The 24,846-nt window shown below is 38.2% G+C and overlaps 1 protein-coding gene across 1 annotated transcript in view; it reads right to left on the bottom strand.

Moving 5' to 3' along the window:
* Nucleotides 1-24,846, bottom strand: part of LOC126092046 (protein unc-80 homolog) — a 1,190,994-nt gene that overhangs the window by 763,792 nt on the left and 402,356 nt on the right. Inside the window, exons 11-12 of the mRNA XM_049907452.1 lie at nt 23,341-23,403; nt 23,125-23,264 (exon numbers count right to left, since the gene is read on the bottom strand). Coding sequence (XP_049763409.1) covers nt 23,125-23,264; nt 23,341-23,403 — 203 coding nt within the window. The remainder of the gene's footprint in view (nt 1-23,124; nt 23,265-23,340; nt 23,404-24,846) is intronic.

The raw sequence follows: 24,846 nt of genomic DNA, 5'->3' as shown, positions 1-24,846 counted from the left end.
AGTAATCCACACAAAAATGGCATTTGCTATCCTTCTTATCCACAAAGATCACAAAAGATAACCAGGATTCTCAAATTTTGTTTTGACTAACTGGCAACACCTTATAACAGAGCTGGATAATTGGTGGATTATCCTTAGTGTGATATATGCCTTAACATAAGCCTCTTGGTCAGTCTTTTCTCCTCTTTGCATTTGAAAGCATCCGAAAATTGGTGCACAGTGGCTAACTCTCACCAAAGCTGTTCCTCGGTCAGGCCAAATCCTACTGATGGTTTGATAATAGCTTCCTTTACTGCACTGTCTGTAATAGTAACAGACACATCCTTGAGCATGGCACTGAGCTGCCCATGCTGGACTGGTTCAGATGTTCCTATTGAAATACTTTTAAAGAGTTGGGGCTGCTTGTGGAAATTAGCTATCCAAAGATGTTCTTGGCCACCTGCAATATTCGCTGGTGTGTAAATTTTTTTTATGACCCTGAGAAGCTTTAGAGTTTAACTGAGCATTTAGACTGATGAATGGAACTCACCTCATTGATGATGATGGGAAACAATGTCTTCTATAGCAAAATACTGCCTAGAGCAATCTTCACTAAGTGTGCTTGTGGGAAGAGTTTTGTCAGTCTGGAGCTCTGATCTTCCACAGTCTGTGATTGCTTGTGATGCTTGCAAGAAGTTCCATCCAAGAATAACATTATGACTACAATCTGTAAAAACAACGAATTGGGGGGCTGTGTTCTATCACTGATAGTTACTCCTGTAGGCTGGACATATTTTCCATTTGTGACCTTCAGCACAATCACTATTGTATTGGGAAATATATGTCTTCTTTAGCTGCTGATAATATGCATATGACATTGGAGAAGATGAACCTCCTGAGTCGACTAGCGCAGTGCACACACACATTGATGATCATATCAGTGAGGTTTCCTGAAAGCTTGGTAACTGTTGTCTACAGAGATTTTAATCTGTGGTGGCCTGACCTCCATAGATGGTCACCTTGCTTAGTTTTTCTGATCTCAGCAGCTAGGTGAGTAGCCAGTATCTCTACATGGAGACAGGGAATGAGTATGGTGAGTCAGGCAGTGACCTCAACCAGGGTAAAGCACTGAATTTTGTCCCACAGGTTGATTATAATCATCTGGAGTTGCCTGGCTTGAATGGGATTGTTGTGATAGTTGACACATTGCAGCATAATAGTTGTCAAACACTCATATTCTTTTTTTGCAGTAGCATACAACACGTCCAGGGTATCCCCAGTCAAAGCATACCAGCATGTTGTCCTCCATACTGCAAATGTGTGTTCTTCTGTAGGGCATTCACAAATCAGTGTTCTCCCATAAGGCGTTCACTTCTTCCACTAAGTGGATTTGCTGCTAATTGTTACCAAATGTTTTCTTCAGTCCAGTCTGGATTTTGTCCAAGCTATCAAATTCTCTTCCTTGTTCTTTAACCACTGCTGAGCTGTGCCATCCAAGTAAAGGTACACATTTGCCAAGTTATCCCACCTGAGATAGTTGGTAACCTGATCAGATCCTTTCAGCTATTTCATCAGTTGCTGACCAGTATCTCTTGGAAATACAGAGTAATGTGTGCAGTTGCTGCTCATAGAGGTGACAACTTTTATGTTGTCTTATTGGAGCCACAGTGATGTAGATGTTCTGAAAACTCCAGAATCTCCACCAAACAGTCACTTTGTAACCACAGTCAAGACCAAATCTGAAAGCAGGGCCACCAATGAAGAACAACACTTAGTACTGAAAGCATGTTTATTACAGATACCAACTTACAGAGAGAAAAGAACTGATGGCCATGGAGAGTGCTAATATTTACACAAACCTCAAATATTCCATAATATACAAACATTAAAAACATAATAAATCTCGAGATACTTCACATCTAAACTGGTGACTCACAGCATACCAGCAAGCAATCCTAACAGCTATTACACACTCAATGCAGCACAGCTCACAGCAATGTTCTTCTAAAGTTCAGGCACAGTTCGCGTACATGCTCCTCTCAAAACTTCAAATTGCTCCTTCAGCTATGACACTGCCGACTTTTTTCAAGTTTATTGAATGTGTAAATTTTTGACTCATTTTTGTTGGCCTTTACACTTTAGTAATAATGATTACTGGCACTGTTTCGTGGTCACCACTGCCAGTATCAATGTGGACACTTTCAAAGATCTCAGTTCTATTTGCTATTATCATATTAAGAGACAGACAGTTGTTAAGACACATTGACTTCAGGAAGATGAAGGCTCATGCTATGTCACATCATTCTGAGTTAAGTTTTCTGTGGGCTTTGTAAATCACTTCAGGCAAATGCCGAGATGGCTCCTTCTACAATACCGCAGCTGCCCACTTGTCCAGTCCTCTCCTAATTAAACATGTATGTAGATTCATGTGTCTGTAAATATGACTTCTGTTTTTCTTGTATTAAGCTGACAAATCCTGTACCAATATAACGTGATTCTTGAAGTAATAAATTAGTAATACTAAAAGAAGGAAATAAAGAAATTGAGACGATACTCTATATATTACTTTATTAAAATTATGAGCAGCACATAACAAATGACCATTTGTATTTGATAAAAGGAGCAATTTCTTTATCTGTGAATAATTTATGCACATATGTATTTCTAACATTTGAACGATCAACTAGACAGAAACTTATTTAAATAATGCCCATCCCTGTTTTACAGTTACAGTTTGTTATCATCTATCATTGTAAGTTACATTAATCGGCGCAGTCCAAAAATGAGTTTACTATTGTAATGGGTCACCCTCCTCTAACATTACCTTTTTTTATAGAAATAACAGATACCAAGTATACTATCAAATCTTGTATAGGAGAACATTATATCAGCTGTCTAAATGAATGAACTTAATATGATTTTGTATTAAAATTATTATTCTTTTAAAAATATTTGAAATTATGAAATCTCTGGCATATCTAAAATTCATATTATTAATTGCACAATTTAACGCAAATTATTAAATTTATTTCTGGATTCATTTATAAAATAATGTTATAACTTAGTGAAGACTCTTCTTCTGTCAAGAAAATTTGTAAACTCTTTACTTTGTAAATTCTTTGGAATGTTTCGAGTAACGGAGAACTTTGGTAGTTGTGGGTATGACTCTGATAAAATCAGATGTGTTTTTGATTGTGTCATCAATATTGTAATTTGTGGTGTGATAGAAGTGAAAATTGTAAAGTCAATGTGATTTAAAAGAATGGTATGAAATAAAAAGATATTCATAGCAACAGGGAAATCTTCATCCGTTATTCAGTATGTTATAAAAGTTACAGCCTCAAGAATGTACCCCTAGACACAAAAAGACTTGGGAGCCAACAACAGGAAGAGAAAATCAAGATAAGTCAAAAAGTATCACTTTGGTATATCTTATGCCTCTTCAAGCTTTCAAAACTCTTATAGACAGAGAATTTTAATAGTGATGTGTAGGAGGGTAAGATAATAAGTGGGGACTCAGCCGGGATCTGTTGATTGATAATGAAGTCTTGTGTGTTGCAGAAGAAGAAAGGACAGTAATTTGTATCATTTCCAGTTTTTATATTCATTCAGAAGCACCAATCACTCAACAAAAGAAGACCCTAGAACTGGCGAACAAAGTCATATCAACAGTGATGAGATAATATCAACAATGACGGAGCAGATAAATTGAAAGAGGACTTTACAACTATGATGAAGGACATCAGAAAAGGAAGTACGAACTATTTGTGAAATTAATTTTTTTAGTGGACTGATGTGATTGCTAAGAAAATGAATAGAGACAAGGGTTGTTGTGACGAAACATGCTGGGATAGTTTTACTTCCTCTCTTGTTTTGCCATCTGTGTCCTTAAAATTCATTTTTTCACTTTTAACTAATTACCATTAACATACATGAGCATAATCTGCATTTTATAAAAGAGAAATGTTGGCCCTCAGTTTTAAAGAATATAACACCAGGTCTAATTTTGTGCTTTGTTTTATGTATATAATTGATTTTCTAATTTATTTTGAGTATGTCTAGTTAGTATCTTTTGTTATAGAGTAATATCAGTAATTGTTCTGTAACTTAAATTATATTGTTGATTTATAAACAAATATAAATTGTATAATAATCATAAACATTCGGAGGAAAAATTAATAGAATTCTTAAAGGATCAATTTGGCTCTATCTGAAATGTTATCAAAGTCAGCCCTTAATTAATTCCAAAGTAATTACCAAGTTTTGTCAAAAGTATTGTTTGCGTAACTATATCTGTTAACTTCATCATTTAAATAAATAATTCACCCTAACTCTTGTAGTAGAAGAAACTGTTAAAAAGACGCAATTTTTCAGTGTATTCAGTTAATTTAATGAGTAAAGTTTTAATAGTAATTTCTGTAAATTAAACATCGAACAATGTGTAGTTTCAGTGCCTATTATTGTGATGGTATATAAGGGCCCAATTTTTGGTCCCAAGACAGGCAATCCACGGCCGAGTTTCAGACAAGAAACCTGTGTTGGTTAGAACAACAATAAGACATCAACTTAAACATGAAATAAGAGTTACACCAATAGGCTATGTGTTAAAACAATGACAGTGTCTGTTCAATTTATTTTAAAGACTGTGAAATGTGTGGTTAGGTTTTTACTGCTCGTAGATGTTCAACATTAAACTGTTGTAGCAGTATGTTGATATTTACCTGTAAATATTAATGAGGCTTATCAAAAGTTAAACAACAGTGCACTGGCCATATTAACAGTGTATATTGGGGGGTTGTGAACAGTGAAAGTAAACAAATGTTAAACGCAAATGTGCAACTGTCAGCTGCATCATTTAAAGTAATCAGTGTTGAACTTCCATCCCCCCATTTTTCAGTCAGTGTAGCAATGCAGTACGTTGACACTGAAGACAATCAACGAGGCAATAATGCAGGCGAACATCACATATGGTGCCCTGGGTGAAGACAGGAATACTGTAATTGGGCACAGTAAACTAGGACTTGCAAACTTTGAACAGTGAACTTAAGTGTGTTTTACAGTACAGTGAAGCAACAGCCAATCAGCGCTTGGGTATCATGGCCATAGTAAGACAGCAGCCAATCAATGAGCAGGTTCTATGAAAGCAGCCATTGGGTACAGGAGCAGCCAATCAGTACAGCTGACTCGGATAAACAAGACGCCTCGCCGAGAGAATTACAGCTAGCAGCCGCCTTGCAGATGATAAATTGAGATGACAACTGCAGCAGCAGACGAGTGATTAAAAAAAGGTAATTCATAGCAAAGCCATTTTATATTAAGTGATACATAATGAGTGGCCTTAACGAACAAGACAGAGTGGTGGGTGATGAGGGACAACAGGAGGCTGGTTCTGTAGACAGTGGTTATAAATCAGACATGAATGTAACTTTGAATGAAGGGGACAAAAGTCCTATTGTAAATGACATGATTGAAACGTCTTCTACATCGTGTGGTGATGTGATCGAATTGGACAAAAACAGTACTGAAGTGGATGAGATCATTAAAGTTAAGGAGGAGGAACCTAGTAGTGAAAGTCAGCAAGAGCAAAAGTTTATGAAGAGATTAGCAGGGTGGCAAAGAAAACTGGTGGCATTAGAACTGACTCTGTTAGCTTGAAGGATGAATTGAAGAAAGAATTTAAAAAGGAGATTAAGGAAGTCAGCTTTAACCTTTTAGAATTAAATAACAAGGTTGAGGTGGTAGCTAAGGACTGAGACAAAAAGATAAAGACAGTAGTACATAACACCAATGAGAAATTAACACTGATGAGTAGTAAATGTGCAGAAGAGAGAAAGAAGCTTTGTGATGACTACAATAGGAGGGTGGAGACTTCCAAAAAACAATGTAAAGATGAAGTCAAAGCTGCCAGGAAATTTTGTACTGAAAATTGGGTTAAACTTGAGAACCAAATCGATCAGATTGAGAATGATTTTGAAACGGAGTTAGAAACCAAGTGTGCAGTAGTGGTAGAGGAAAAACAGGTAAAAGTAAATAAAAATGTAGATTCAAAATTGGCTGACAAAATAATTTTGAGGAATTATGAGATTAAAGTGTTAATACTGAAACAAAGAACAGTAATTTTGCTGATTAACTGATAACTGTGGTGCTTAACTGATGTGAATATTCTGACAGGTCAACTATTTGCTAACATTTTGTGGTTTTGTGAGGATTTAATTTTCTGGTTAAATGAGAGTAATACTCAGAGTAGAGTAGAGAAGTGGGGCAATGGTTTGGTACAACTCCATCCTCTTAATTTTGATTTGAGTAGTAATTAAGTTTTGCGATTTTTTTTAACGTAAAGATTAGTAAATCTATGCTACTGCACATACGGAGTTTTTGCTACTTCACAAATGGGAAAGAGACCCAATTTGTTCAAGTCTGACCAGTTGCAGACACAGTGTCAGTGTCGTCGTAACTGCCGCCTGCTTCACGTCTGCTGTGCAGCGAGCTACCTTAATTTAAGTATTAACTGTATTTTTCTTACTTGTCACTTCTTCTTCCGTGTGTATTTGGTTTTAGGAAGCTTTAATTGTCGGGTGCTATTAATAGTGTTCCATAGATTTCGTGTTTGTTTTGAATACAGTCAGAGAGAGTCCCTGTAGTCAACCATAGTGCCAGTAGTGCTAGTGTTTGTTTTCAATACAGTCCAGAGACAGGTAGTGCTATTTTCATTGTTTTCTACAAGAAGTGGCTAGCAACCACAGTTTAGTGAATAAACAGCCGCCTTTAGTGAATTAGCAGTCTAGTTAAAGGTTGATTAACTCTCTTCAGTAAATTGATTCCTTAGGATGGATAGGATGTGTGACTGCTGTGTACGGACGCAGGAGGAGCTGGCCACTGTTCGCGAACAGCTGAGCGTGTAGATGGCCGCTGTCAGCTGTCTTCAGGCTGCTGCCTCGGAGTGTAGCGGCAGTGGGGAGTCTGGTGCGTCGCAAGGTACACCTCAGGTGTTACATGCTTCACCCACTGTCCCTGCTGTCGAGACATATTTGCGGGTACCGGGCGCGGTTGGGCCACCCTCTCCCCAAGGGGAGTGGTGGGTTCAGCGGCGTTCGTGGTGCACGAGGTGGAGGGTCAATGTGGAGGCTGGCCGTGTGGCATTGCCTGCTCTGCCTGTGAGTGGACATGTGGCTGCTCCTTCAGTAAGGTCCGAGCAGGCACATGGGGGGAGGGGTTTATTAGTTATTGGGAGCTCCAACGTTAGGCGGGTGATGGAGCCCATTAGGGAAATAGCGGGAAGGTTGGGGAAGAAGGCCAGTGTTCACTCTGTCTGCTTGCCGTGGGGTCTCATCCGAGATGTGGAGGAGGCCCTACCGGCGGCGATAGAGAGCACTGGGTGCACCCGACTGCAAATTGTTGCTCATGTCGGCACCAATGACTCCTGCTGTCTGGGTTCAGAGGTCATCCTCAGTTCGTACAGGCGGTTGGCGGAATTGGTGAAGGCAGAAAGCCTCGCTCGCGGGGTGGAATCAGAGCTAACTATTTGTAGTATCGTTCCCAGAACTGATCGCGGTCCTCTGGTTTGGAGCCGAGTGGAAGGCTTAAACCAGAGGCTCAGACGATTCTGCGGAGATCTGGGGTGCAAATTTCTCGACCTCCGCTATCGGGTGGAGAAATGTAGGGTGCCCCTGAATAGGTCAGGCGTGCACTACACGCCGGAAGCGGCTACAAGGGTAGCGGAGTACATGTGGAGTGCACATGGGGGTTTTTTAGGTTGGAGAATCCCCTCCCTAGGCCCGACAAGATGCCTCCTGAGACGCAGCAAGGTAGGAGTAGGCAAAATGCAACAGGGAATAACAATATTAATGTGCTAATAGTAAACTGCAGGAGCGTCTATAGAAAGGTCCCAGAACTGCTCTCATTAGTAAACGGTCACAACGCCCATATAGTACTAGGGACAGAACGTTGGCTGAAACCAGACGTAAACAGTAATGAAATCCTAAACTCAGATTGGAATGTATACCGCAGAGACAGGCTGAACAGTGAAGGGGGAGGCGTGTCTATAGCGATAAGAAGTGCAATAGTATCAAAGGAAATTGACAGAGATCCGAAATGTGAAATGATTTGGGAGAAGGTCACGGTTAAAGCAGGCTCAGACATGGTAATTGGATGTCTCTATAGGCCCCCTGGCTCAGCAGCTGTTGTGGCTGAGCACCTGAAGGATAATTTGGAAAATATTTCGAGTAGATTTCCCCACCATGTTATAGTTCTGGGTGGAGATTTTAATTTGCCGGATATAGACTGGGAGACTCAAACGTTCATAACGGGTGGCAGGGACAAGGAATCCAGTGAAATTTTTTTAAGTGCTTTATCTGAAAACTACCTTGAGCAGTTAAACAGAGAACCGACTCGTGGCGATAACATATTAGACCTTCTGGTGATAAACAGACCCGAACTATTTGAAAAAGTTAACGCAGAACAGGGAATCAGCGATCATAAAGCGGTTACGGCATCGATGATTTCAGCCGTAAATAGGAATATTAAAAAGGGTAGGAAGATTTTTCTGTTCAGAAAAAGTGACAAAAAGCATATTTCAGAGTACCTGTTGGCTCAACACAAAAGTTTTGTCTCAAGTACAGATAGTGTTGAGGATCAGTGGACAAAGTTCAAAACCGTCGTACATTATGCGTTAGATGAGTATGTGCCAAGCAAGATCGTAAGAGATGGAAAAGAGCCACCATGGTACAACAACCGAGTTAGAAAACCGCTGCGGAAGCAAAGGGAACTTCACAGCAAACATAAACATAGCCAAAGCCTTGCAGACAAACAAAAATTACGAGAAGCGAAATGTAGTGTGAGGAGGGCTATGCGAGAGGCGTTCAATGAATTCGAAAGTAAAGTTCTATGTACTGACTTGGCAGAAAATCCTAAGAAATTTTGGTCTTATGTCAAAGCGGTAGGTGGATCAAAACAAACTGTCCAGACACTCTGTGACCAAAATGGTACTGAAACAAAGGATGACAGACTAAAGGCCGAAATACTAAATGTCTTTTTCCAAAGTTGTTTCACAGAGGAAGATTGCACTGTAGTTCCTTCTCTAGATTGTCGCACAGATGACAAAATGGTAGATATCGAAATAGACGACAGAGGGATAGAGAAACAATTAAAATCGTTCAAAAGAGGAAAGGCCTCTGGACCTGATGGGATACCAGTTCAATTTTACACAGAGTACGCGAAGGAACTTGCCCCCCTTCTTGCGGCAGTGTACCGTAGGTCTCTAGAAGAGCGTAGCGTTCCAAAGGATTGGAAAAGGGCACAGGTCATCCCCGTTTTCAAGAAGGGACGTCGAACAGATGTGCAGAACTATAGACCTATATCTCTAACGTAGATCAGTTGTAGAATTTTGGAACATGTATTGTGTTAGAGTATAATGACTTTTCTGGAGACTAGAAATCTACTCTGTAGGAATCAGCATGGGTTTCGAAAAAGACGGTCATGTGAAACCCAGCTCGCGCTATTCGTCCACGAGACTCAGAGGGCCATAGACACGGGTTCACAGGTAGATGCCGTGTTTCTTGACTTCCGCAAGGCGTTCGATACAGTTCCCCACAGTCGTTTAATGAACAAAGTAAGAGCATATGGACTATCAGACCAATTGTGTGATTGGATTGAGGAGTTCCTAGATAACAGGACGCAGCATGTTATTCTCAATGGAGAGAAGTCTTCTGAAGTAAGAGTGATTTCAGGTGTGCCGCAGGGGAGTGTCGTAGGACCGTTGCTATTCACAATATACATAAGTGACCTGATGGATGACATCGGAAGTTCACTAAGGCTTTTTGCAGATGATGCTGTGGTGTATCGAGAGGTTGTAACAATTGAGAATTGTACTGAAATGCAGGAGGATCTGCAGCGAATTGACGCATGGAGCAGGGAATGGCAATTGAATCTCAATGTAGACAAGTGTAATGTGCTGCGAATACACAGAAAGATAGATCCTTTACCATTTAGCTACAAAATAGCAGGTCAGCAACTGGAAGCAGTTAATACCATAAATTATCTGGGAGTACGCATTAGGAGTGATTTAAAATGGAATGATCATATAATGTTGATCGTCGGTAAAGCAGATGCCAGACTGAGATTCATTGGAAGAATCCTAAGGAAATGCAATCCGAAAACAAAGGAAGTAGGTTACAGTACGCTTGTTCGCCCACTGCTTGAATACTGCTCAGCAGTGTGGGATCCGCACCAGATAGGGTTGATACAAGACATAGAGAAGATCCAACGGAGAGCAGCGCGCTTTGTTACAGGATCATTTAGTAATCACGAAAGCGTTACGGAGATTAAAGATAAACTCCAGTGGAAGACTATGCAGGAGAGACGCTCAGTAGCTCGGTACGGGCTTTTGTTAAAGTTTCGAGAACATACCTTCACAGAAGAGTCAAGCAGTATATTGCTCCCTCCTACGTATATCTCGCGAAGAGACCATGAGGATAAAATCAGAGAGATTAGAGCCCACACAGAGGCATACCGACAATCCTTCTTTCCACGAACAATACGGGACTGGAATAGAAGGGAGAACCGATAGAGGTACTGAAGGTATCCTCCACCACGCACCGTCAGGTGGCTTGCGGAGTATGGATGTAGATGTAGATGTAGATGTAGATGTAGTTAAGACTTAAGAGTAATGTTCTGTAGTGTAATGTGCACTTGATTTTAAATGTTTACTAGTCCACATCTTTCGTACTATAGTCAATTTTAGTGCTAATTATTGTGGTGTTATGAGGACTATGTGATGTATTTATTTGTGAAGTAATGACCATTATTTGCCATCAGTGTTAACCATTTTTTTCCTTGTATTTAGAAGTAAAAGTATGTGTACTAAAGTAGGGTATTTTGTCTAATATTTTCATGCACTGTGGCGGAGGAGAACCACCTCCAAGGAAACTGACAGCAGTGCATGTCCTTACTAACTGCCACTTGTACCTGTTGAAAACTTGGTGAGAAAACATATTGAAGCTCATTAAAAGTGTGAAAATGCTTGTGAAATATACTGAACATTGGGCAAGTGAAATTTTCTGTCAAAAAAAGTGAACTGCAATGCACAATGTAATTTAACTTTTTGCAACCCATGAGGATTTATTTTTTTCAAGGAGGACAGGACTTGTATAAAGTGATATTTATCTTCGAATGTTATCCTTGTTTACCCAAAAAGGACATCACTTATGATTAAGGTCCTTAATTTTTATTAAAAGTATAACTTGTGGATATTTTGTGACATTGTACAATGAACTATATGTAAATATTCTGTATGGGAATTTTCATATGGCCAGTTCATATAAGTACAAATTTGAAAAATCATATGTACTATAGCTTTGATAAGATTTCTTATGTAATATTTTTGTGTATGTAGACTGTTAAACCCACTTTCTGGGGTAACTTTTGGTTATCCATCTGCCTCCTTAAAATTCATTTTATCACTTTTAACTAATTAACATGCAGCTTTACTCTATGTTTAAATGATGATGGCATCCTCTTGGGTAAAATATTCCGGAGGTACAATAGTCCCCCATTCGGATCTCCGGGCAGGGACTACTCAAGAGGACGTCGTTATCAGGAGAAAGAAAACTGGCGTTCTACGGATCGGAGCGTGGAATGTCAGATCCCTTAATCGGGCAGGTAGGTTAGAAAATTTAAAAAGAGAAATGGATAGGTTAAAGTTAGATATAGTGGGAATTAGCGAAGTATGGTGGCAGGAGGAACAAGGTGAATACAGGGTTACAAATACAAAATCGAATAGGGGTAATGCAGGAGTAGGTTTAATAACGAATAAAAAAATAGGAGTTCGGGTAAGCTACTACAAACAACATAGTGAACGTATTATTATGGCCAAGATAGACACGAAGCCCATGCCTACTACAGTAGTACAAGTCTATATGCCAACTAGCTCTGCAGATGACGAAGAAATTGAAGAAATGTATGATGAGATAAAAGAAATTATTCAGATAGTGAAGGGAGACGAAAATTTAATAGTCATAGGTGACTGGAATTCGATAGTAGGAAAAGGAAGAGAAGGAAATGTAGTAGGTGAATATGGATTGGGGGTAAGAAATGAAAGAGGAAGCCGACTGGTAGAATTTTGCACAGAGCACAACTTAATCATAGCTAACACTTGGTTCAAGAATCATAAAAGGAGGTTGTATACATCGAAGAAGCCTGGAGATACTGACAGGTTTCAGATAGATTATATAATGGTAAGACAGAGATTTAGGAACCAGATTTTAAATTGTAAGACATTTCCAGGGGCAGATGTGGACTCTGACCACAATCTATTGGTTATGAACTGTAGATTAAAACTGGAGAAACTGCAAAAAGGTGGGAATTTAAGGAGATGGGACCTGGATAAACTGACTAAACCAGATGCTGTACAGAGTTTCAGGGAGAGCATAAGGGAACAATTGACAGAAATGGGGGAAAGAAATACAGTAGAAGAAGAATGGGTAGCTTTGAGGAATGAAATAGTGAAGGCAGCAGAGGATCAAGTAGGTAAAAAGACGAGGGCTAGTAGAAATCCTTGGGTAACAGAAGAGATACTGAATTTAATTGATGAAAGGAGAAAATACAAAAATGCAGTAACTGAAGCAGGCAAAAAGGAATACAAACGTCTCAAAAATGAGATCGACAGGAAGTGTAAAATGGCCAAACAGGGATGGCTAGAGGACAAATGTAGGGATGTAGAGGCTTATCTCATGAAGGGTAAGATAGATACTGCTTACAGGAAAATTAAAGAGACCTTTGGAGAAAAGAGAGTCACTTGCATGAATATCAAGAGCTCAGATGGAAACCCAGTTCTAGGCAAAGAAGGAAAAGCAGAAAGGTGGAAGGAGTATATAGAGGGTCTATACAGGGGCGATGTTCTTGAGGACAATATTATGGAAATGGAAGAGGAGGTATATGAAGATGAAATGGGAGATATGATACTACGTGAGGAGTTTGACAGAGCACTGAAAGACCTAAGTCGAAACAAGGCCCCGGGAGTAGACAACATTCCATTAGAACTACTGACAGCCTTGGGAGAGCCAGTCCTGACAAAACTCTACCATCTGGTGAGCAAGATGTATGAGACAGGCAAAATTCCCTCAGACTTCAAGAAGGATATAATAATTCCAATCTCAAAGAAAGCAGGTGTTGACAGATGTGAAAATTAACGAACTATCAGCTTAATAAGTCACAGCTGCAATATACTAACGCGAATTCTTTACAGATGAATGGAAAAACTGGTGGAAGCCGACCTCGGGATCAGTTTGGATTCCGTAGAAATGTTGGAACACGTGAGGCAATACTGACCCTACGACTTATCTTAGAAGAAAGATTAAGGAAAGGCAAACCTACATTTCTAGCATTTGTAGACTTAGAGAAAACTTTTGACAATGTTGACTGGAATACTCTCTTTCACATTCTAAAGGTGGCAGGGGTAAAATACAGGAAGCGAAAGGCTATTTACAATTTGTACAGAAACCAGGTGGCAGTTATAAGAGTCGAGGGACATGAAAGGGAAGCAGTGGTTGGGAAGGGTGTGAGACAGGGTTGTAGCCTACCCCCGATGCTATTCAATCTGTATATTGAGCAAGCAGTAAAGGAAACAAAAGAAAAGTTGAGAGTAGGTATTAAAATCAATGGAGAAGAAATAAAAACTTTGAGGTTCGCCGATGACATTGTGATTCTGTCAGAGACAGCAAAGGACTTGGAACAGCAGTTGAACGGAATGGACAATGTCTTGAAAGGAGGATATAAGATGAACATCAACAAAAGCAAAACGAGGATAATGGAATGTAGTCAAATTAAGTTGGGTCATGCTGAGGGAATTAGATTAGGAAATGAGACACTTAAAGTAGTAAAGGAGTTTTGCTATTTGGGGAGCAAAATAACTGATGATGGTCGAAGTAGAGAGGATATAAAATATAGACTGGCAATGGCAAGGAAAGCGTTTCTGAAGAAGAGACATTTGTTAACATCGAGTATAGATTTAAGTGTCAGGAAATCGTTTCTGAAAGTGTTTGTATGGAGTGTAGCCATGTATGGATGTGAAACATGGATGATAAATAGTTTAGACAAGAAGAGAATAGAAGCTTTTGAAATGCGGTGCTACAGAAGAATGCTGAAGATTAGATGGATAGATCACATAACTAATGAGGAGGTATTGAATAGAATTGGGGAGAAGAGGAGTTTGTGGCACAACTTGACTAGAAGAAGGGATCGGTTGGTAGGACATGTTCTGAGGCATCAAGGGATCACCAATATAGTACTGGAGGGCAGCGTGGAGGGTAAAAATCATAGAGGGAGACCAGGAGATGAATACACTAAGCAGATTCAGAAGGATGTAGGCTGCAATAGGTACTGGGAGATGAAGAAGCTTGCACAGGATAGAGTAGCATGGAGAGCTGCATCAAACCAGTCTGAGGACTGAAAACCACAACAACAACAACAACTAATTAACATTAACATAAGTGAGTATAATCTCCATTTTCATAAAAGAGAAAGGTTGACCCTCAGTTTTAAAGAATAAAACACCAGGTCTAATTTTGTGCTTAGGTTTATGCATGTAATTGATTTTCTAATTTATTTTGACTCTGCCTAGTTAGTATCTTTTGTTGCAGGGTGTTATCAGTAATTGTTTCATAACTGAAATTCTATTGTTGACTTATAAACAAATATAAATTCTATAACAATTATAAACATTTGGAGGAACAACTAATAGCATTCTTAAAGGATCTATTTGGCTCTATTCGAAAACATGCTATCAAAGCCAGCCCTTAATTAATTCCAAAGTAATTACCAATTTTGTCAAAAGTATTGTTTGCGTAACTATATCTGCTAATGTATATCTAAAAACAAAGATGATGTGACTTACCAAACGGAAGTGCTGGCACGTCGATAGACACACAAACAAACACAAACATACACACAAAATTCTAGCTTTCGTAACCAATGGTTGCCTCGTCAGGAAAGAGGGAAGGAGAGGGAAAGATGAAAGGATTTGGGTTTTAAGGGAGAGGGTAAGGAGTCATTCCAATCCCAGGAGTGGAAAGACTTACCTTAGGGGGAAAAAAGGACGGGTATACACTCGCACACACACACATATCCATCCACACATATACAGACACAAGCAAACATATACAGAGGCAAAGAGTTTGGGCAGAGATGTCAGTCGAGGCGGAAGTGCAGAGGCAAAGATGTTGTTGAATGACAGGTGAGGTATGAGTGGCGGCAACTTGAAATTAGCGGAGATTGAGGCCTGGTGGATAACGGGTTAGTGGGAAGTATCCAGATAACCCGGACGGTGTAACACTGTGCCAAGATGTGCTGGACATGCACCAAGGCATGTTTAGCCACAGGGTGATCCTCATTACCAACAAACACTGTCTGCCTGTGTCCATTCATGCGAATGGACAGTTTGTTGCTGGTCATTCCCACATAGAATGCGTCACAGTGTAGCAGGTCAGTTGGTAGATCACGTGGGTGCTTTCACACGTGGCTCTGCCTTTGATCGTGTACACCTTCCGGGTTACAGGACTGGAGTAGGTGGTGGTGAGAGGGTGCATGGGACAGGTTTTACACCGGGTAGGAGCCAGAGGGTAGGGAAGGTGGTTTGGGGATTTCATAGGGATGAACTAAGAGGTTACGAAGGTTAGGTGGACGGCGGAAAGACACTCTTGGTGGAGTGGGGAGGATTTCATGAAGGATGGATCTCATTTCAGGGCAGGATTTGAGGAAGTCGTATCCCTGCTGGATAGCCACATTCAGAGTCTGATCCAGTCCCGGAAAGTATCCTGTCACAAGTGGGGCACTTTTGTGGTTCTTCTGTGGGAGGTTCTGGGTTTGAGAGGATGAGGAAGTGGCTCTGGTTATTTGCTTCTGTACCAGGTCGGGAGGGTAGATGCGGGATGCGAAAGCTGTTGTCAGGTTGTTGGTGTAATGGTTCAGGGATTCCGGACTGGAGCAGATTCGTTTGCCACGAAAGACCTAGGCTGTAGGGAAGGGTCCGTTTGATGTGGAATAGGTTGCAGCTGTCATAATGGAGGTACTATTGCTTGTTGGTGGGTTTGATGTGGATGGACGTGTGAAGCTGGTCATTGGACAGGTGGAGGTCAACATCAAGGAAAGTGGCATGGGATTTGGGAGTAGGACCAGGTGAATCTGATGGAACCAAAGGCGTTGAGGTTGGAGAGGAAATTCTGGAGTTCTTCTTCACTGTGAGTCCAGATCATGAAGATGTCATCAACAAATCTGCACCAAACTTTGGGTTGGCAGCCTGGGTAACCAAGAAGGCTTCCTCTAAGCGACCCATGAATAGGTTGGCGTACGAGGGGGCCCCCTCGTAGACACTAACAAACACAAACACACACACAAAACTCTTTGCCTTTACATATGTCTGCTTGTGTCTGTATATGTGTGGATGGATATGTGTGTGTGTGCGAGTTTATACCCATCCTTTTTTCCCCCTAAGGTAAGTCTTTCCGCTCCCGGTATTGGAATGACTCCTTACCCTCTCCCTTAAAACCCAAATCTTCCGTCTTTCCCTCTCATATATTTATATCTGCTAATTTCATCATTTAAATAAATAATTAGGCCTAACTCTTGTAGTAGAAGGAACTGTTAAAAACATGCAATTTTTCAATGTATTCAGTTAATTTAATGAGTAAAGTTTTAATTGTTTTTTGTAAATTAAACATCGAACAATGTGTAGTTTCAGTGTCTATTATTGTGATGATATATAAGGGTCGGATTTTGGTCCTGAGACAATCAATCCACAGCCGAGTTTCAGACAAGAAACCTGTGTTGGATAGAACAACAACAATGCAATCAACCTAACCACGAAATAAAGTGTTACACCAATAGGCCATGTGTTAAGACAGTGACAGTGTCCGTTCATTGTATTTGAAAGACTGTGAAATGTGTGGTTACGATTTTACTGCTCCTAGATGTTCAACATTAAACTATTGTAGCAGTATGTTGATGTTTGCCTGCAAACTATTAATGAGGCTTATAAAAAGTAAACAATAGTGCATTGGCCATATTAACAGTGTATATTGGGGGGGTTGTGTTCAGTGAAAGTAAAGAACTGTGAAATGCAAGTGTGCACCTGTCGGCTACATCATTTAAAGTGGTCAGTGTTGAATTCCCCCCCCCCCCCCCCCCATTTTTCAGCTAGTATAGCAACACAGTACATTGACACTAAGGACAATAAACGAGGAAATAAAGCAGGCGAACATCACATAGTGGTGATGAAATGAAATCTGCAGGACATAGCATAGACATGCTTGAACCAAGTGAAAGTGTAGCCAGAAAAGAAACAGTGAAGACCAATATTTTGCAGTTGATTTTAGTAAAATTAGGGGAAATGAAGATGGACAACAATAGCAAATTTTGTGCAGTTAATGATGAATTGACAGAAATAAAAACATAAGAATTGCAAATTTTGTGCAGTTAATGATCAGTTAACTAAAAGATTTACTTCACTACAAGGACAATTAAATGAACTGAAAACTGAAAACAATGACAAAAATCCTAGGTAAAATATCAAGTAAACCAGCTAAGCAATCAGGTTTTGTAGCTAAAAAATGGGTTGTCAGATGGATTAAAGTGTGAATTACTGTTTTGGAAAATGAGTTCATGGCCCAATCTGCACAACAAACGAAGAATGTTGATGAAGTCAGAGTTCGACAGAAAGCTGTAGCAGAAAGAATGGAAGACAACTTTAGGAGTTTAGAGAAAAAATTTAAGTGTTGAAAACAGTATGCTAACTAATGTTCATGTTTTAGACCAATAAATTTCAGTAGTTCAGGAAAATTGTATTCACAACAATCTGTATTTAAATAATGACTTTGCATGGATGCAACTGTACTCGGGCTCATTCACTACCTATTTTTCACATGGCTCATCTGAGAAGGGGTTGTTAGTGAAAGGTTGCATTTGTGCCCCTAATACTGACTCATATATTGGCTAGCCTTTGAACAGCAGTGAATTGAATGCACAATTGTCTATACCACAACCTTGCGCAAAATGAGGTACACTATACAAGTTCAGATTGGAACTTATTTATTTAAATAAAAAAAACTTCTAACTTTGTGGCCATGCATATTAAAGTTCACAATTAAACCGATCTGGATAAATAATATTCTGTGCAATTCGTACACATGGTTTATTGTCTCGCACCTACACAGTTTCACGTTGTTCCTTCACAGTTTATTCGCACACACTGGCACCCATGCTTACACTCACGGCACTTGGCCACTCCAAACTTACCGCCACAATGGGCAATGGACAAAGACCCAATTTTCCCACTCATATTCCCAGTGCTGAGTCAGGTCATGTGACACTACATTAATCAAAATAAACATGGCCACAATTCGTTAACAATTTTTATAATATTTAAATACTTAAACCTAAATACATTATATAACTTTACACACATTTATAATAGAAGGAAACATTCCACGAAGGAAAAATATATTTAAAAACAAAGATGATGTGACTTACCAAATGAAAGTGCTGGCAGGTCGACCTGCCAGCACTTTCATTTGGTAAGTCACATCATCTTTGTTTTTAAATATATTTACACACATTTATCACCACATAATTTTATAATTCACTGCAATTAAAAAAAAAGAAAAAGAAAAAAAGAAAAAAAGAAAGAAAAAGAAAAGAAAAGAAAAACACTATGCAACGGAACTATGAACACTCATCAAAACACGAAACAATTATTTTCACGTCCATTTTGCATTACACTATTTTCACTCTGCATTTAATACATAATTTTATACTTAAGCACGGAAAATTAAAATCAGAACTAATTTATGACATGCTATCAGATTTACATAATTAGGAACAACTCCATGTTTTGGCACAGTTTCACCCTCTCCCTTCATTTAATAATGTCTTTGCATGAAATATGAGACATACAAACACTTTTCTGGCACTACAGAGATCAAAACTGAATGATGTCCTCATAATAAATAATGACTTACTTTGCAGTTGTTCTTAACATCTTTATAACTTAATTCTACTATGAAATGTTTTGATCAAAGTACACCAGCCCAACATATTTCTGCTGCTGCGCTTTAAATTTAAATTAAAAACTACTTGGAAGAGCTCGTTTTCACATGACTTCTATTTCAATGATCAAAGGACTCAATTACAAGCACACCCTACATTATTTACTTAAGTGCAAAGTCATGTACAGTAATTACATGAAATTATGTAACCAAATGATTTAAACCATCTGAAACTGCTGAATGCTGTTTTCTATTTATCATGGAGAGATGAGTCTATAAATATATTGACATGTCTTTGTGCTTTTCACATCCCATTCATTTTCCCATAGCTGATATTTCCATTGTCAGCAAAGCTGCTGTATGGCCATATTATCCCCCATTACCTTACATGGTCCAACATTCTAATCAAAAGTTTTCCATCAGATAATTTACATCTAGTGGATTTTCTACACCACTGTAAAGACAGTCGGGCATGAGTGATAACCAAAAAATTAAATTTGTTAAAAGATGTCTTGAAGGCAAGCTCTGTCATGGGTAAATCTAAATTTAAGTCAGTGGGAAATATATCAAAGTTTCATAAAAGGTTTTTAAATAAATGTTGGTCAGAAGCTGAACAAGGGAGAATTTCTGAATAGCCCAAATTATAGGAATACTGAAAGAATTTTGTAAGAACCAACTTAAGAAATTAACTCATCTTGGCAAATTATTTGAGAAAATGACTTTGATTGATGCTCTAAAAAGGAGATTGCCAGAAAGGTTGCAGTGGGATTTAGTACATGGACCTGACAATTGCCTTGAACAATTTTTATGATACGTTGACAGGGTGGATATGGCAGTAGAAAGAAGCATGTACCATAACAATCATAATGATAGAGATCACAATGGTAATAACTACAGAAACAGAGATAATGGTAATTTCTATCAGGGTCAAAATGGTAATACAAACATAACTTTTGAACATCATCAGAATAGGAACAATGGAGATAACCATAGTCAATTTAATAGGAAAAAAACAATCATAGAGGTAACTAAAGTTAAAGCAATTATAGCCCTCAGTCAAAAATTTAAGTCTTTTGACCTGGTTTCGACACTTCTATGAGTGCAATCATCAGAAATTAAATATTCAAACTGGCCTATAACATAAGTCCAAAATTAAGGGAAAATTTTTTACATAAAAGTGTAAGTACTGACTAAGAGTACAAGAAAGAAAAAGTACCTACATGTCAAGTATAAGATAAATATCAAGCAATAAAGCTTTAATCACAAAAATTTGAAAAAGAATACATGGAAGGTGAGCCACTATGAGTTGCTCACACATAGAAAACCACAGGTACCAACAGGAGTCTGTAATTACTTTAATTTGTAAGTGGTCGTTGACTACGCAGCCATGTTTAAAACTTATAGAGGTAACTATTCAGGAAATGGCGGTCCACCTCAATGAAGGTCCACAGTTTTGGGGCAAGAAAACACAAAAAGTACAGGACCCCAAATTTAAGCTTACAATTAGACAATAACAACAGTACTAATAATGTGGCACAGGTATCTGAAGTTGAACAGAAGAATTATCAGATTTCTCATTTATGTTTTGATCAAAAGTTTTGAAATACTATTTTTAATTGCAATAATGTAGATACTAATCACAAACCTGAATGTGGAAATAGTGGTAATTTTGATGTAGTGTGTACTAATGATTTCTTCTCTTGGTCAGAAAACAGTGTTATTGATGTATGCAAAACAGGTGATGACTGTATTTAACTCTGATTATTAATGTTTCATATGTGGACACTTTTTAATTGCACATAAATCCCATATAACTGACTTTAAAGAAAAGTTTCTAAGAACACATCTTGCGTGATGTGAAGAAGGCACTGAACAGCATATTTAGTACACAAAACAATCTTTCAGGATTTGATGTGATTGCTAGACAGGAAGCTACCTATCCATTGGAGCATGTGATGAGAACTCTAGGAAGAAGCTAAGAGATGTGGACGGATCCACTCACCACACTGCTGTATGAATGTACCCTGCTGGACCTGTCAACTTGCAAGAGATCACGGGTGCTGGGTAATATACACGAGCATCAGTCAACTGGATCTGTGTTGTGACTGATATTTGTGAATTGTTAACCAAGACTGCTGAAGACAGTGTTATTCACTATAAATGCATGTAGGGGGACTGACTTTCCAAAACATTAAGCAACATTATGCGACTTTAAATCAGTATGTATTTTCTTATTTTTTCTAATAAATTGTGAATGAATCTTCCAGGTCTTTGTGTATGTCTGTTATTTGTATGGACATTTAGTAAATAGTGAGGAAAACATTTACTAGTATGGACAATATAACAAGATATATACACGTCAGCTTTCGTTCTCTGATTTTGGTTCCCAAGCTACTGGATTGTGTCATCATTCAAAGCTAATAACTATGTTTACCTGAATTTATCCTGAATATTGCAATATTGGAGCTTGAGTTGTTGACAGACTCATGGTTAGCTCTGTTTTGAGTATCCCTGGTCATCGTGAATGTGTGTGTACCCAAGGAGAGCGTACAACCTTTGATTGAGGCTAGATGCTTCTTACAGTTGTTCTTTGCATATAATTTGACTTATTGATATGACTATGAACTTTATTCAGTTTGCTGTGTCCAATCTTTCTTGCTGGTTTGTATATGGTGTGGTTCGGATTCATGGGTCAGTCCCTACATCGTAAACTCAGGCAATAATATTTTCCATTAGTTTGTTCTTTCATGATTCAACATATCCTTGAATACTCTGGTTTATATGGCTGATTCATTCCTATTCATGATTGAGTATATTCTTCTGGTCTGTACATGTCATTTTGAGTTTTTCGAGACGGCTCACTCGTCGTACACTTAGGCTCTGAAATTTTTTCTCTTCTCTTTTGAAGATTTTGACTGTTTCATTGTATAGATCTCAATTTAAAATTTATAAATTCTAGTAAATTTATAAATTCTAGTAATTTACATTGTCTCTGTAATTATTTCTATATTTTAGTCATGTAATGTCACAGTTTTGATTTTGTAGTATTTTCCTGTGACAGTATGTTCACAGATCTGAAAATCTGAATGCCATATCCTGATATATGTATAGATTATGATTTGTATAGTAGATATTTTTCTTGTGTTTTCCATAATATATTATGTATCAGATACTTCTATACATCCACCTGCTATCCTGAGCAGCATTTTTTACACCGTTTGTCAAACCTTACAGTATGTCACAAAAAATTATAAACATTCTGTTTCCAATTTTCATGAGGGGTATATTGTAATGGGTCATACTCCTCTAACATTACCTTTTTTTTATAGAAATAAGCGATACCATGTATACAATTGATTCTTGTATAGGGGAACATAATGTCAGCTGTCTAAATGAATGAACTTCATATGATTTTGTATACAATGTGTTATGTTTCAACCAAAAATATGCACAAAGAAATTAATTTGTTAGTACTCTGTGCATACAGTTAAAATTATTCTTCTTTTAAAAATATTTGAAATTATGAAATCTCTGGCATATTTAAAATTCATATCATTAATTTCACAATTTATTGTGAATTATTAAATTTATTTCTGAACTTATTTATAAAATAGTGTTATATCTTAGTGAAGATTCTTCTTTTGTCAAGAAAATTTGTAAACTCTTTTCTTTGTGAACTCTTTGGAATATTGGGAGTACCACAGAATGTTGGTAGTTGAAGGCACACCTCTGATGAAATCAGATGTCTTTTTGATTGTGTCACCAATATTGTAATTTGGGGGTAAGATAGAAGTGAAAACTGTAGTGTCTGTGTGATTTAAAGGAATGGGATAAAATAAAGAGATATTTATAGCAACAGGGAAATCTTCATGAGTTATTCAGTTCAATAAGAACCTGCAATGTTATAAAAGTTACAGCCTCAAGAATGTACCCCAAGACACAACAAGACTTGGAGCCAACAACAAGAAGAGAAAATTAAGGTAAGAAAAAAAGTTTCTCTTTTGTATATCTTACACTTCTTGAAACTTTCGGAACTTTTATAGTCAGAGAATTTTAATAGTGATGTGTGGGAGGGTAGGATAACAATATCTAGATTTATTTCATAATATATTACCCCATTTTTTGCATTGGTGGTTTTGCTCTCAGCTGTTTGGTGTCTGAACCAGAAATTGCAGTCACTTGCTCAATTGTAAGAGTTGCTCTTGAAGCTGTTGCATTGCGACCCATTGCAACATGAAAAATACTTGCTTCTGCCTGTAAAAGACATGATATGACAGTATTTAACACTGAAACATTGAAGTAAGACAAAAGGTCACTGAAAATCACTTACAGTGTATATTGGGGCTTCTTTTATGCTGTCTGTCTCTGGTAAGGAAGGCAACCGGAAAATCACCTGTGATGTAAAACAAACAATATATACATGTAGTTAATGACTTTTTTCAACAGTCAAGTGATAACAAACTTGAATATTAAACTGTATTCAGAAACATTGTTTTCAGCAAGACACCCACCCACACACACACACACACACACACACACACACAGAGAGAGAGAGAGAGAGAACGGTAAACTTAAGTAGATTTAGAGAAAGCTATGACAATGTTCAGTATTCATTTGAATATACTCTTTGAAGTCCTGATGGAAGCAGTCATAAAATACAGTGAGTGAAAGGTTATCTACAACTTGTATCGAAACCAGACTGTAGTTATAGGAGCTGACAGATATGAAAGGTAGGTGGTAGTTGAAGAGAGAGTAAGACATGTTTCTAGCCTATCAGGCAATTCTGAGCAAACTAGATTAGGAAAAGGGAGACTAAAAGCAGTAAATGTGTTAACATTCAATATAAATTTAAATGTTAGGAAGTCTTTTCTGAAAATATTTGTCTGTAGTGTCTGAAATGAAACACAAATGATAAATGGTACACAGCATAGAATATTGATGGAACTGGACCATCTAAATAAGACTTTTGTTTCCAACAGCTACAAAAATGAATAAATTAATTTAGAAGGTACTGGCGGGAACAAAGATGCAATGACAAGTGCGAAGAAGGAGGAGACAATGAAAGAGAATATGAGAGTGCAAGCACAAATTTCAATCTTCTGCAAAAATAAAGAACCTCCTGGGTAGCGTGAAAGATAAGCTCAGATCTAGTACACCTGGCTCTACTACATTCCATGTGAATGTGGAAAATCTTATGTTGGACAGACATAACACTAAATTATACATGGAGAGCAAGGTTTGACTACAATAGTTATGTACAGATGAAGAGGATTGTACAGAATTTAACAGCATGGAGACTGCATCCAAACAACTTTTGGAATAAAGACTACAACATCAAAAAACATTTTTAAAGGTATATGATAGTAAAGGAAATAATACAGAATGAGAAGAGGTATGGCAGAGAATGTAAAAATAAATGATACAGATAGGACGCCTCAAAGACTTGTGGAGGACACATATTGATAATTTGCTATATCCAGAGTAGGAGAGGAAGATAACAGATATAGAGGAGATGATTGCTAAACTGAAAATGGAAGAAAGATCACACGTGGATAGAAGTGGACGTGGCACTTAAGCACTTGGAATTAGGAAAGGGGTCATGGATAGATAACTAAGTACGGAAAGGACCAGAGCAGGAGAAAAAAATGAAGATATGGTAATATTGAGTTATGAGAGCTGCTTGAAAGTTACTACAAATTTCAGAAAACTGGAAGGAGGCTATAACTGCACCTGTCTTCAAGAAGGGAATCCAAAAGGTTTTCAAAAACTTTTGGGGAATTACCTTTGTGTGTCACAAGTAAGGAAAACAGTGGAGAAGTAGCACAGAGAAAGCCAC

This window comes from Schistocerca cancellata, chromosome 7 (genome assembly GCF_023864275.1).
Source record: "Schistocerca cancellata isolate TAMUIC-IGC-003103 chromosome 7, iqSchCanc2.1, whole genome shotgun sequence".
NCBI classification, from domain to species: domain Eukaryota; kingdom Metazoa; phylum Arthropoda; class Insecta; order Orthoptera; family Acrididae; genus Schistocerca; species Schistocerca cancellata.
Note: the sequence above shows the minus strand (reverse complement) of the source record. Positions and strands in the feature narration are given on the sequence as shown.